The sequence below is a fragment of the Passer montanus genome, unplaced genomic scaffold, assembly GCF_014805655.1.
Source record: "Passer montanus isolate IOZ18808 unplaced genomic scaffold, ASM1480565v1 scaffold141, whole genome shotgun sequence".
NCBI lineage: Eukaryota > Metazoa > Chordata > Aves > Passeriformes > Passeridae > Passer > Passer montanus.
Window position 1 is genome coordinate 814,480 of NW_024361053.1, and position 15,182 is coordinate 829,661.

Here is a 15,182-nt window from a genome sequence, read left to right on the forward strand (position 1 = left end):
GCTCAGTACAATACCATGCACGAGACAGTCATGAGTGTTCAGTCCCCTCTAGATGGAAATGCCCTGAACTATGAAACTCCTATCACTTTATTTTTGAGGCTGTTTGGTATGAATGACAACAGAATTCACCTGCAGGAGCTTTTTCTTTATCTGCTATCTTGCCCATCCCATAAAATATTACGGCAAAAGGAGAAGCAAGGGATCTGGTTTGTCACATCAAATACAGAATAATGAGCTGACAAGCCCACAGAAACCTAGCCTTTGTTCTGCCTGTACCAGATCCCCTCAATGATTTCATACTGATTTCTCAATTTTTTCTGCCTTTTGGATACATATAATCTCAGTTTACCCCAGCAATATGGTATGTAGCTTAAGTTCCCTCTATTTTCAAATGCTGTTGGGGATTTGAATGCTGGTTCTGTGTAATTCAGAAGAAAAAAGACTACCATTTTGTATAGCAACATCAGGTGGGCCATTTTCTAGAAACAATCTAATTTCTACGTAAGTAAAGAAAAATAGAAAAGCTGGAGAAAATAACTATGAGAAACATGCAGAGCAACAATAACATAGTGGATTCCTGCTGAGAAGGAGAGACTTTTGAAAGAGTCAGGGCTATGGCTAGAGGCCCCAGCTGGCTGAGAGATCTCACCTGCACATCTTTGACAGAGGCTGGGGCCTGGGCGTGATCAACCTTTACTATCAGAAGCAAAACAACTAGAACTGCAAGGTTTTTAGCATATCATTAAAAATTCAAACCCGGGCCTATTCGGATGGAAAATCTTCCTTAGGAATGTGAATTGTTTTGGGCAAAATAATCAGGCTTCTTTCCTGGCAGGGATACGATTTGCATCAAAAATTAGTGTCATCCGCCCACTCAGTTTCCAGCTCAAAGCCAGGCATTTCATTAGCGAAGTGAGAACAGAGATGCCTGGCTGGGGCAGCTCCGGCAAACAAACCTGCCAGTACCCTGGAAAGATGGGACAACTGTGTGCTCCCGCGGGCACGAGGGTCGTGAGGACCACACAGGGCCAGGAGAGGAATGAGGACAATTCATTCCTGCCTGGGAAAGGGAAACACATGCAAGAGCAAACGACCCAGGGCAGACAGCGGGATGAGCCCCTCTCTCCCGGGAGGGAGGCCTCGGAGCTGCGTGCAGAGCCCTTGTGCGGTGCGGGTTGTTGGAGCGTGGGGCCGAGCAGTGCCTGTGCAGCCCTGCAGCGAGGGCCAGCGCCACGCGTGTGCCCGTGCGGGCCGGGGGACAGCCACGCGTGTGCCCGTGAGGGCCGGGGGACAGCCACGCGTGGCCAGGCACCCCGAAGGCGCCGTGAGCGCCCACAGCCGCGGGCAGGGCGAGTGCGCCGAGCATTCACGGGCGAGCAGGCGTGAGGGGAGCCGTGGGGGCACCGAGCGTGTGCGTGAGGAAAGGCAAACACCAGGAGCGCGTGTCCGCACAAGGAACAGGTGTGCGCGGAGAGCCAGGGTGGTGCGAAGGGGCTACGTGTGGAGGAGGCGGTGTCTGTGCGTGTGTCGGGAGCTCGGTGCCCTCACGCCCGCCGTGCCGGCTGCCCGGGGCGGGGCCGCTGACGCACTGCGGCTGCAGCGGGCGGGGGCCGCTGGCCGGGGCCGTGCTCGGCCGCCGGTCCTGACTGACAGCGCTCCCTGCCCAGGCGCTGGAAGGGCCGGGCCGGAGCGGGGCGGGCGGAGGGAGGAGGAGGAGGAGCGGTGCGAACCGCCCTGCACTGCCGCGGCTCCTACCTATTCATTCAGTCACCTAAAATGGCTGGAGACAGGCGGTGGCGGAGCAGGAGGAGGAGGTGAGGGGGGAGCCGCAGCAGTGCCCCCACCTCCTCCGCGGCCCGGCGGAGCTCCCGGCGGGGCTGCGGCCGCCCCTCGCCCCGGCACCATGTCGGCCGGCCCGGACGAGAGCTCGGTGCGGGTGGCGGTCAGGTAAGCGGCGGCTGCTGCGGGCCGGGGGCGGCGGCGGGGCCGCGGGCGCTCCCAGCGCCCACCCGGCCGGGCACCGCAGCCGGGCACATCGCCCTGCAGAGCGGGCTCGCCTCCCCTCGGCCCCTGCGGAGCCTTTTCCTCACAGCAGTAGGAAGAGGGGAAAACCCCCCACCATTCTGAGGTCTTTCTCAGTCATTTCTCTCTAATTTTGAGCGGTGACCTTAAAAATACTCCAACTAATTATAGCCGGTGCTGCTAGTGCTTACTCATGGAAGCAGGGCAGCCCCTGGACTGTGGCGATGCTGTTTGCATCACGGAGCTTTAGGGGAGTGGATCCCGGCTCGCTGGTATTTTTAGAAGGATAAAGGCTTTTATCCCGCGGAGGTTGTGTCTAACCTCACATACCAGAGGGATGGACTCCCATAGGGCTGCTCCCACTGCATAGGAATTAGGTGTCTGTAGAAGTCATGATGGGAGGGGAGCTTAAATAATTTTATAACATCAGTTAATTCAAATTGCTCTTTAATCAGAGATAAAAATCTGCTATTCATCAGTGAGCTCTTGGCTCCTCTCGGTTTTCTCCGTGAAAATACTATTTTATCGTTTGAAGAGCTTCCAGTTTAGCCCCTGGATGCTTCAGTTTTCAAGATGTCTTTACATGATTGAAGTATGAGGAGAAATACATGTATATGTGCATATGCCTATGTCTGTTTATGGATAGGTATGTCAGTATCTGGGGTTAAATTGTCATACTGTCTGTTGATTTATTTCTTTATTTTAAAGAAGTTTCTTTATGGTGGCACACTTGGAGTATTACAACACAAGAAATCAGACCTTAGAGGAAGGTCTGTTTGTCTCAGTGGGTCCATTAGAGAATTCAAGGGTTGTTCAGGAAGACGAAGAGGGTGATTTCTTAGATTTGTTTTGTTTTCTCTGAAGGATGCAGAAATAAGCGATGTTACTGCATGCTGTTGTTGATACATGGAGTAGGGGGAACGGTGCAATAACATTTTCAGTAAACAGAGAAGCACCACCCCTGCCTGATAACGTGGGGTGTATGCTGCAGTTGTTCATTAAAGTCTGATTGCAGCAGCATTTTCTTTTGGGAGAGATGCTTTTGTGAGTGCTATCTGTTGAAGTATTTTTCACATAATGTTCAGGGAGGTACTATTCTAAAGCATAATTAGGCTGTGTTTTTAAAAAGGAAAATATGAGATAGGTGTGATCCTGAAAACAGGGTGTGTTACAGGTTTACAGACTAGTCTCTCATTTGAAGAAAATATTAAATATATTCTGAGCCAAAAGAAATAGTGATGTAGAAGTTCATTTACAAATGCAGAGGTTTGTTGCAGCTTGGAATGAAATAAAAAACCTACTGGTGAAGATACATTTATAATTGTAGGTGTGTGGTAAATAGATTAGGAGTAATATATGGTAAAGAATTTGTAGAAGTAAATTAAGTCACCCAGCTGTAGTTTCTGACAACAAATACCTAATGTTATAAGGTTTATTTCTGCAGTATAATTGTCTAACTAACATTTGTGCCTGAGTGCAGTTCACTAATAATGAAGGACTGCCTTTTTCCTCCTGTCTGCATTCTTCCTTTTGGCAAATTAACTATTCATGTACAAGATTTTCCCCTCTCTGTTTAGCATTCATGAACAAAAGCATGCACCATAATTGTTTTTGCACCAGTAGCTCTTTGTAGATGATCTTCTTTTATTTCTGATTGTGTATTTTGTGCAGTCCTATAATTCAACTGATTTTGCATCTCAGTGTATATTGGTGCCATGCTGTACCGTGCATTGTGAGCATTACATTCTGTTTCCTTGTTGGTTTTGCTCTTCAGCTCTTTTTGGCAACTTGAGCTTAGTTCAGTAATGATCTCCACAGTTGTGATGAATTAGTTGTTGTGTTTTGTGTGTATGTTTCTGAACAAGGCTCTCTCTACAGCTGGACCAGCTTTTAGTTTGCAGCCCCTGTGGTTGCAAGATATACTGCAAAGGCATGAATTTGCTTAGACTTTAAACATAGCTTACAGAATAGACACCACTGAAATTGTTTAGCAAATTGTCTTCCCAGAACCCGGTTGTCTCACCTAATTGTATCCAACAGGAATGAAAAATACTTCATTCTTTCCAATTAGCACCAGCTTTAAGCTATCATCATGTATGCTAATTGCTCCCCATTTTCTTCCGTGTAATCATGGGTTTGTGACTGATGAGTTCCAGTTTAGTGAAGCATGAAAGCTGAAAATAGTTTGGCAGATAATCCAGTAACTAATGTTAAATTCCCCAATTAAGATTTTTCTCTAGTCACCCACCACTGAAAAACCTGTGGACTTTGTGGGTGATGGTGTGCAACTTTGGCAAAGAGCTTTGCTCTCTGTGTGACTACATGTGGTGTCTGTTTTCAGATAAAGTCAGAGAGCCCCCATGATAGAAAACAGTAATCTGATAAGAGAACTTTATTTCAAATGTGCAAAATTACAGTTTTTGTAAGTCTAAAATTTGCCTTGCTTTTTAAAGTGTCTTTTCAGCATATGAAGACTAACTTTTGACAAGAAGGCTATGAAATGTATCAACATCGGAGGCAACTGTTTTAAGTTCACAAAAGGATGTAGTTACAGTTTCTAACTCTTGTCTCTTGCCACTTCAGTGGTGTACACCAGCAAAATACAGTGTGTAGGCTTCTGGTGTGTTGGGTAGATGAAGTTCTCACCTAAGATTTAGATCCTCAACAGCCAGTGGTCTGGGTCTGGATGGGGTCACCCAAGAAGTGTGCAGTTACTTGGACCCTTCTACCAACCAGACCTGAGCTGGGTCGCAGGAGCTGAAATGGCTCCAACAGTCAGTGCCTGTCCTTGCTCCATGTGGCTTGGGGCCATTTTAGGGTGTTCTAGCAGTGGTGAGATAAGAAATCAAAGTTGCACTTCAGTCCTTTGCGTTTTTGAATACATGTTAAACAAAAGAACTTCTGGAGAACAATAATGTTTGGATAGGTCTAACGAGAAGTCTTGTGTGAAGGACTGTACCTGATAAAGCATGGAAGGGTGTCTGTTATGTCTTCTCCATAACAGGATCCAAATAACAATGCAGAGCATTGAAGGAATTGTCTGTCTTCTAGCCCTCCAAGGTGAAAGATGGCCTTGATCCACTGGGAGTCAGTGGAGGCCCTGGATGTATAGATGATAAGCTTCAGTGTTCATTTGTTAGAGATGCTGTATTAAAACAGAAGAAGAAAATAAGTACAGTGTGAAAAGACGAATTGCTGTACAAGCAGACCAGTAGTCAAGAGAAGATGGTCACTCCGACATGCTTGGGTGACACCTCAGGGGGAGTGGACAACAAAAGAATGTGCATTACCAGTTGGTGAAGCTGAAGAGCTTTGGCATTGGGCATGTTCTCCTGAAAGATGGAGCCCAGTTGAAGCTGTGTTTATGGGCAGAACACAAAGAAGCTTCAGGGGATGGTGTTTTATGATCAGGCGTGTTTAGTACATGTAAAGAACAGAGTAGTTAAAGTTTCCACTTCTCATCATCCTAGGTATGCCTGTGTGTATCTCCCTTCTTCCTTGCTTTGGTAAAAGTGCCTCACTGGTGCTGCTTCTTCTGCTGTGATTGACATCTGCTTTGTTTCATCCCTCAAGAGAAGAACAGAAGTGTTGCTGCATTCCTCCTCACGTGTGTAGAGAGGCTCTGGGATCTGGACACCCAGTTCTGCCTTGAGATGTCTAAAAATTTTCCTTTTCATACCCACCTTGGGTGTCTGCAATATGTTGTGACACCGCTCACAAAAGTGAAATGTTGGTGTTTGTCAAGTATGGAAACTGTGTGCAAAATGTAATGGATCTACAGGTAAATGTTTTTAGTAACAGTTGAAGTACTAAGTGCAGCTGATTAATTAAAACCACATGGCTTCTGTTTCTGGTTTTCCAAAAAGGGGATGAAGTATGCTGGTAAAACACATTGGTTACTAATTCAGTTTAATGGAGATTAGAGGTTTTTACAACTAAAGCTTACTGTGGCATGGCATTAGGATACAGTGTTGACTTTTGATTACACAAGTGGAATATGTTCATCCATTGCAAATTTAGCTTCCCATTGCAAAGCTTTGGTATGGAATTCTTTTCATACCCCTGGTTGTTGAACTGTGTGATCAATTGTTTGTCCTATGTAGAGTTTTTTTCCTACTTCACTAGTTTCTGTGTGGGATTTTTTTTGTCTCCATATGGAATCTCCTGTTTGTTGTCATGCCTCCCTCTGCCTTTTCATATTTTTGCGTTCTTCTTTCAAAACATTTTCTTTTTAAGCTTTTATAGTGAGGTTGTTTTCCTCTGTGGTAGATCCAGCTACTGGTAGATACACTAGGAAAGAAGGAACGGAGTGAAAGGAACCCATCCTTTTTAGAAAAGTGTGTTTTGAAGCACTTTGACGGCAGCTGAGATTGATTCTCTTTCTTGGGCTGCTGTTGTGCAAGCAGTTACAGATGTGTTTAAGCTTCCCACCATGAATAGAACCTCAGCTGCTGGATGAATGGACATGTATACTGTGGTATATATTATAAGCTCTAGAGATACTAATTTCATGCTTCCCATACAGCGCTAAGCATTCTCATAAATCATTCTGTAACTAGATAAGCAACAGCAATAGACTACAGTACTATGCATTGGTTCCTTAGAGTGGACCAAACCTTTTATTTTAATGGACAGTAATTATTTCCCATCTGTAATCAGCTATAAAAGATTTTTTGGGAAGTTGTGTAACTGTGTTAATGAAGTTCAGCAGTCTGTAAGTACACAAGAATGCCCCACGTAATAAAAGGGAAATTATCAGCAGCATTCAGTAGCAAGCTGTTGGGAAATAATTCTTCTGAATTGAATATGTTAATGGAAAGCTCCTGTTTCGTGTATTTTTGTTAGTTTTGGTGTTTTTCTTTGCTCTCTGACTTACACAAACATCCCCTTGTCCTTCTCTGAAACTTTACCCCGTTGGTATGTTTTGCATTTTAGCTGAAGAAAAGACACGACACCATCTGCTGCTGAATTAATTCTGGTTTCATAATATCTGACTCGATCATCTGTTACTGATATTGCTTGGGGCGGGCTGAAATCTGTGATCTTGCTTTCTAGGAAATAAACTTCCCTTTTCACCACTTGTGTTGTAAACACAAACTCATTTTTGGACAGAGGGGAAAGAAATCCTACTTGGACCTTTCCCTTAGTGCCATGTATTCCTTGCCAAGAGATGGGTATCTTGAATTTAGGAAGAAGAAAAAGCAATGGTTTGTGTACCTCGGCAGTCTGCTTGTGCTTTTGGATGAATTATATTCTTAACTTGTCACTTCCCAAAGTTTCTAGAAGACTTGAGAGTTTGCTTTGAAAAACCATTGAGTTAGTCACTAATTTCCACTTAATGGTGTTTTCTTTACTACTTATGATCTCTTGGCCTAGACATTCCTCTATTACTGAACTCCAGGCTTCACGTTTTCAGGTGACATCTGTAAATTCTTCTATCGCAGTTGAATGACCCTTGTGCATGGGATCAAGAGAGTCCTGCTCCCTCCCTCTTCTTTCCCTGCTTTCCGTTGATTTGCTTTAAGCCTTTTATAGATTGCCCTTGCTGCCCACTCAGAGATGGCTCTTGGAATTCCTGCTTTCATGTTAGGTTGTCTGACTACTGCTGGTGAAATCAAGAAACTTTAGGTGCTTTTTTTATTTTAAGGAAAATACAGCAGAATACTAAATATCTGTGGTAGCTAGAGAATTTTTTGTTGTGATAATATTATTTCCATGTAAAACACATTCAAGAAGTGTAATTTGAACTGGTGAACAAGAAAGTTTAATTAGAAATCAAATTAGATCTGAACAAGTCTAGCTAGAGTAACTACATGAGCTGTGCCTTTTTATTATGCTCTCTTTTTCTTCTCTTGAATAGTTTTAAATTTTTGTTCATTTTCTTCCTATTCTTCCTTGGGTTTTTTGTTGGTTTGTGGGTTTTTTTTGTTTTTTTTTTGGGGGGGGGGGGGTTGTGTTTTTTTTTTTTTTAATTTTTTTTTTTGGGGGGGGGGGGGTTGGTTTTGTTGTTTGTTTGTTTTTTAGTTCTGTGTTCATTTCTACTTTTCCCTTGTGAAATATATCTGCTCCAGTGTAAGGGGAGAAATGCTGCCTTATTTTTCAAAAATGGTCCTGTTTGATGTGTTTTATAGCAACAAGATACAAATGGAGAATATTGAAAAGATTAGTGTCACAGTGAGTTTGATGCATAGAGAAACAAAACATTCAAAATGTATTCTAAAATGTGAAAACCTGCTGATTCAGAGCTTATGATTGATTAGCATAAAATATTTCCTGAATAGGCTCTGAATGGAAATAAAGAGTGAGGAGCGAGTACCAGCTGTTCCTTTATTCTAGTAGTATCCTCAGCAGATTTAGTAGAGTTGGCCACTGCTGGAATAATTATTTTTCTGTGTAAAGAAATTTTTTTTTCTTTAAATCAGCTGTCAAATGCTGGCTGGGACAGTGCACCTTTTAAGCATCTTTACATCTTTAAGTCTACCTAACAAAAATGCATGACTTATCCCTTGATAAATCTGTTTGCTCTGGAGCTTCAACACAGAAAGCTGAGAGCAACAAGACCTTAGTAAAAGGTTATGATTGCTCTGCTATACACGGCAATTATATGCATTCAAATTGAACAGCACTGCCATTGTTGAATTTAAAAATGGACTAAAGGATTTGTTGTCTAGGTAATTTAGTGTCTCACTGTTGGGTCTTGCATTTATGCTGCTGTAGGAACTCTGCATAGTTCAGTTGGTTAGTGAATAACTGTCTCTTTGCAGGACATTTTAGATTTAATGTAATCTTTCCATACTAGCTCATAAATACTCCAGGTTTCTTCAAGTGCTTCCTCTTGGATATTGTAGCTTTGAAGGATACTTATTTTCCTTTTGCTTTATGTTCAGCATAACTGATCCTGTAAAAGCTTGAGTAAAACAGTATTTTCAAGGCGAGTTAAAGGACTGTAGCATGCTGTAGCATTACCAGTTCAGCTACCAGAGCTGAACACATGGAATATAATTGATAACAGGACTAGACAGAAAATGTTTCCCTTTTGTGAGACATCTCAATTCTGACACTATTTACTGCTGTGCTCTCTTTTGTTAATGGAAGAGTTTGATCAAACAGGTTTCTCTGTTTACTGGGTCTGATCTCATCTGGGGCCTTGAAAAAAGGTATTCCACATCTTGTCAGTTCTTCAACCTCTTGGATATTATCTTTAGCTGTGTATTTTTTCAATGAACTGGTTTTTCCTTCCATTTCTAATTATGTTGGTTATCCTTTGCTTAATACTGCTAAAATAAATTTAAGGTGATATATTAAGCTTGAAAGCTGCAGAGATGTGAAGTACTAATGCCAGTCAAGAAACTATATTAAATACATGTTTTGTTAGCAATGTTCTTGAAGAAGTTATGCAAATCATCGATAATAGGCTAAAGTACAAAAGAAGAGTTTTATCTCTAGAAATACTGCAAATGATGAAATACAGTCTTGTATAATTTTGGGGTCACTAGCAGGTTTGCTAGGAAATTTCTCATGCATGGTAAAACATCTAATATTTCATAAAATGTAGAAAGTGGTGTATCTGGGTTCCTTTAAGTATTTGGTGCCATGTTGTGTGTGAGACTTCTTAGAATAAAGTGATAGAAAGGTAGACTGACTTAAGATGAGTGGGTATATATTTTATTCAAACTACTTACCTAATTAACTTTGTTTTTCAAAGTCAGTAATCCTTAGCATTCATTTTGTTGGACATCTTTTTCCTTAAGCGTGGGACTAATTGGGAGATGAGTCCAGAAACCTTTTGTGTCATTCTGAGTAGCTCATTATCCCAAGGTCCTGGAGTTGCTAATCACTTTCTGTGGTATTGATTTACCAACTGCAGCAGTGCCTCTGTCTTAATTTGTGCTTGATTCTATCACAGGACACCATCCCTGTGTGCTCATCTCCACCTATATGAGAATATAAGAGGGGTAGGAGTGTAGGTAGTAATATCTGTCTTGTTTTTTAATATTCTTTTCCTACTTTTCCTTCCCCATGCTCCCCTGGCACTTTCTTTATTGTCATCTTAGAATTATGTAATAAGATCCTCAGGCCAGAGACGTAGCTTCAAAGTAAACACGATATAAATAATACATGATGTAATATCATGAGAAAACCAACTCTGCTAAAACACCTGAGTTAGTCATTACCTTCTATGAAAAGTCTTAGAGTTAAAAATTCTATATATGGCTTTGTTTCTCCCTCTCCTCTTTGCTCGTTTCTGTGAAGAGTAAAAAAAATTATGCCTGTACCAGACACTTTGATCTGGAGGAAGTAGCTGACTACTTTTTTTTTTAACCTGCTAAGCAAACCATACATTGCTTTAGTTGTCACTCTGCATAAGTTGCCCAGGTAAGGTTTATTTCACTCCCTAGTCTCAAATGGATTCTTTTTGAAGTCTAATCTTTAATTTTAAGTACATGTTAAATAATTTTTAGACTCTGTGTAATGTGAAGCCTTTGAATTTTTCCTTAAAATTATCTATACATATTACTTTGCAGACTATATTTGTTGATACCATCCAAATATCTGTATTTCTTTTTTCAGTTACAATTATGTCATGCATGTGAATTACTGGTATATTTGGGAAAGACTGATGTGTTTATGAGCAAGCTATTTGAAATGAATTAAAGAGGAGAAAAATATTTTTACGTCGGGCTAAGGATGGCTAAGTATCTGAGTGCATATTTTCTAGAGGTGATCGAAATGAGAAGGATTCTACTTGTAAATGTTTGAATAGGCTGTAGATCAGAGGGAAGGCCACCTGTTCAATCTATATCACTTAGAGTGCAGCTTATGCTTCTGTCTAATCTGATCAGTCAGCCCATCACTCAGGAACAATAAAATTGCCATTCTGATCTTTACAAACAGGACTCTGAGTTCAGCAAAAGTGGATTGGTGTTCAGTAAGCTTTAAAAATGGGATGAGAGATAGGACTGAATTGGTATTTGCAAGTAAACTATTTGACAGTTAAATATTAGTATAATTAATGTTATTTTTTCTTTTTTGTACTCCCAAAAGGGTTTTGTTTGAATTGGGCGTGAATTGAATTGCTCTTGGTAGATGTGTCTGTGGGGTTTTCTGAATATTTGCTTGTTTGATTAATTGTTTCAGTTTTTTGTTTTATGCATGTCTTTTTTGTTTTGTTTGCTCTTTCTTCCTTTGTCTTCCTCACACAGTCTTCAAAGTGATCTGCATTGGCTGGTCAACCCACTGTCTTGGCTCTGCATTTTAAAATGTCACTGTAGATCTATTTCATTGTTGTTGTTTGCAAAGCCTGTAGAAACAGATGGACTTTCCATTGTTCTCTAAATGTCAACAAGTGTAGCCCTGGTAAGCTCTGAAGAGGAATCATAGGCTTGTCAAGGTTGGAAGGGACCTCCAAGAAACTTTGTACAGCTGAGATTTGCAAATGCAAGTGCTTTGTTCTGTGCTTGCAGCCCCGAGAACGGGGCTGGCCCTGCCAGCTGGCCCGTGCTTCTGTGGATTTCCAGCTCTCGTGATGCTGAGTGTGGAAATGCCTCTTCGGGAAAAGGGAACTTGCATAGAATCTTGGTGACCTACATCTTGGAAGATACTTGATTAAAAACAAAGGGCGGCTGCACTCTCTGCTGCTGCTGTAGGCAAATGTTTGAGGAATGTACACATTATTCATGAGCATGGAAGGCAGTGTTGTAGTGTAGCAAAGGAAGAAACTCAGTGTATGTAGAACCTGGAGTCTTTATGAAGGCACAAAGAAATCCTTTTTTTGTTCGGTGCTGCTGATGTCTAGTGGTAGGTTTTGGATCCTGCTGCTCACAAAAAAAATGTGCACTGACTAAGAGGAATTGAAAAGGGGCAGGAAAGGGCTCTGTGTTTAAAACACATGTCTGGTTCCATGTGAGATATGAGGAGTGAAGATTTGTAGGAGACACATCCTAAAATACCAAGAGTCAAGTGTGGAGTGGAAGGGAATCAAATGTTCATGCTCAAGGTGAAGTCAATAAAACATAGTAGATTTAAATTTCATAGAAGAAGCATAAGAAAAGTAAAAGAGAGGAGAAAATATTTATCCATTGTAAGGATGGGTATTGTGAAATGAACAGAGTAGGGAGGGAAATAAACCTGTACTTAGTCTATGGAGATGTGAAATTGTCCATACAGGAAACTCTTCAAAAGAGTTCAGACTGGTAAGTGCCAGGAAGCTTTTAGATTAATTGGTTAACATTTTAATTAAATGTTGAACTAATTAATTGGTTAATTAATTAATACTTTGGTCCAGAAAGGTAGAGTGGGTGAATAAACTCTAACATTCCCAGTTTTTTTCCACCCCAATTGCCTGTAATTCTGTGAAGCTGCATGTGGGGTGCCAGGACCTGAATTCAGTACAATTGAATGATCCCATTCAAATGTCAGAATGTGTTCACAGAGGTGTGACAATGTCCACATGAACAGTAAAGCCTTGCTGATTTGGAAGGGTAAGCCGAGATTAATCCAAGTTTGAGGGGAGCTCAGGAGGTCATCTGATCCAGCCTCCTCCTCAAAGCAGTGTCAAAACTAATTTCAGGTGAGGTTTTGCAAGGCTCTGTCTAAAGTTAGGTCTAGGACAAACCTCCAGAGATTCATCAGTGTCTCTGGGCAACCAGTACTTGACTGTTCCAATTTTTGATGGTCAGATTTCTTCCTCATGCCGAGCTGGGAAATCTCTCGCTTTGTTTTTTGACCAGTGTCTCTTTTCTTCCCAGTGTGAGCCTCAGAAAGGAGCTTGGGCCTTTTGTCTTTGTAGTCCTCTATTCTGCACTGACAAAGATGAGACAAGGCCTGGAAGCTAAGAAGATCCTGAAAAGCTCTGTGCCTGTGATCTTTTGGAAGGCTGAAATGTGGGGGACACTTCCAGCAAAGGGGTGCAGCCTCTTCTCCAGCTGAGTTCTGAATATGGTAGATCAGATTCTTGGGGGACTGACAGACATCCAGTGGTGCTGGTGATAGGGCTGCTGTTAGGAGATGATGTGTTGTAAGCATACACAGGGTGAAGTACTGCTGGCTTTTGTTGTTTGCGTGGTTGCTGTACTCTTTCTGTGTAAAGTCTATTAATTCTCCTCATGTGACCCACCCCTACCTGTTTTGAAGACTGTTTTCACAGTAAATGTGATATTGCAGCTGTGAAAGCATTTGGAGAGTGATTCAGGTTGGGCTAACAGTGTTTTTTTCCCCAGCAGGAATATGTGATGCTCACCTGTCTGCATTTTCTCTGCCACAATTTAAGCTTACTCATTATTTTGACTGAGCTGACTGATGGGAGTAATTACCCTCCATCATTGTTTAATGTTTCTTTGCTTTTCAGATGTGCTCTTCTCAGACATCTTATGGAATAATCTCTTTCCCTGTCCTGAGACAGTTCATGTTTCATTCTTTCAGTTTTTCTGGCTTGTTCAGACAGTATCTTCTGTATGGCAGAAAGAAATGTGCACAATAGTCAGTGATTTATCCCATGAAGCATGTGATAGTGTTGTGAATACAACCCAAAGCATTGACTGCCTTGCAGTGGTTTCTTATGACTCTTTGGAAATTAATTATAATTTGTGCATTATCAGTTTTTGTCTTGTATATGAAAATTGGATTTTTTAACTTGATTTTTTTTACTTCAGTTAGTGTATTCATAAAATGCATGTGGAGCACTGGGCAAAGTTCACATTCAGTTTGGTTTGTATTGCTGGATATCTGCCTAGTATGTGTAAGAGCTGTCTGGTTGAAGTTCAATCTGTGTAAAACAGAGGAATGTATTGGTAGACTGAATAAAATGCTTCAAAGCTCACATCTGTGTCTCTTGAATTTATATGCTTTTGATTTCTCAGATTATAGCTAGGAAATGCTACTGACTTCCAAATTTCATCATATATGTCAAGGAAATATGGCTAATTGTAGTCTAGCTGTGCAACTAACTGCACCTTTAATATGTGTATTTTTTAATTTATACATGCAGTTTTCACCTAAAGAAGACTTCCTTTGTTCAAGGCTGTATGTCTGTCCAGGGAATATCCAGTGGGACAGAATGCTTGTCATGCACTGCCCTGCTGTAATGATAGCTGCCACCTCCTTGGTGTAGAGTGGGATGGTCACTCCAGCACAGCAAATGTGTGTGAGGTCCTCTCCTTTGCGCGCAAGTACCTTGACCTGGCATCATGTTATTTTTCCATTCTGATAGTAAAGAAATAAAATGTAGGAGATACTTTTGTGTTCAAGGGGTCTGTCTGTGCTGCAGCTGTTACCAGTGCTGGGAATCCTCTGATACACTCCTGTGTGTCAGGGTGGGTGCTGCCATAGACCTTTTATGGGTCCTTGCTTCTGTGTGCCAGGCTGAGCTAATGCATGGTTAGGAGACACTGGCCACTTCACTTCCAAAACTCGAAATAATTAAATAATCTGTGTGACTTGTAGGTTTTTTTCTTCAGTGCAGGGTTAAGATACACAGAGTTGGAGGTCCACTGCCATGGTTAGGAGACACTGGCCACCTCACTTCCAAAACTGGAAATAATTAAATAATCTGTGTGACTTGTTGTAGGTTTTTTTCTTCAGTGCAGGGTTAAGATACACAGAGTTGGAGGTCCACTGCTGTTTATAGGGCCAGCTGTGGTTTTGGAGTAACAATGAGCCTGTCTTCTGAGTGTTCATTCAGTGCTGAGGAGACTCCTATTGCTTATTGATCTAGGTACAATTGGAGCACAAGGGTATGGTATATCTTCAGTTACTTTGGAAATAGCTGAGAAGTTTTGTTTCCAAAATAAATGGACATTCAAAGCTCTCCCTTTAATCCTCCACAGCTAGATAGGGATGCCAAGACAATGTAGAGCTATGGAGTTTCCAGTTTCATTGTAAAGTCTGAAAGGTTCAAAGACAGCCAGAAATTGTTTAATCTAATGCATGAGTCTTTCTAGATATCCTTATGTGCCATTGCATACTTGATTTACTCAGTTCAGTGTGCTTGTGGCTGATAGGAAAATTAGAGGAGAGCTACAGATTGCACAAGGAGCTCTCTTGTGGAGTGTAGGGCCTTTTCTTTTAAAAAGGAAAAGCCATTTTTTGGCCTATTTTTTGCACGTGAGTCTTGGTCTAGTTAGTTTAAATTGTTAGCTAAAGTAGGTAACAAAGGACTACAC

The 15,182-nt window shown here is 41.6% G+C and overlaps 1 protein-coding gene across 7 annotated transcripts in view; it reads left to right on the forward strand.

The window, feature by feature from the left end:
• The first annotated feature begins 1,607 nt into the window (after window positions 1–1,607).
• Window positions 1,608–15,182, forward strand: part of KIF21A (kinesin family member 21A) — a 91,335-nt gene continuing 77,760 nt past the window's right edge. For 4 of the 7 annotated variants that reach the window (XM_039700515.1, XM_039700508.1, XM_039700513.1 and 1 more), the window contains exon 1: window positions 1,608–1,947. In XM_039700515.1, the coding sequence (XP_039556449.1) occupies window positions 1,904–1,947 (44 nt within the window). In that variant the 5' untranslated portion in view covers window positions 1,608–1,903. The remainder of the gene's footprint in view (window positions 1,948–15,182) is intronic. The other 3 variants (XM_039700509.1, XM_039700512.1, XM_039700514.1) reach the window with 1 other exon arrangement.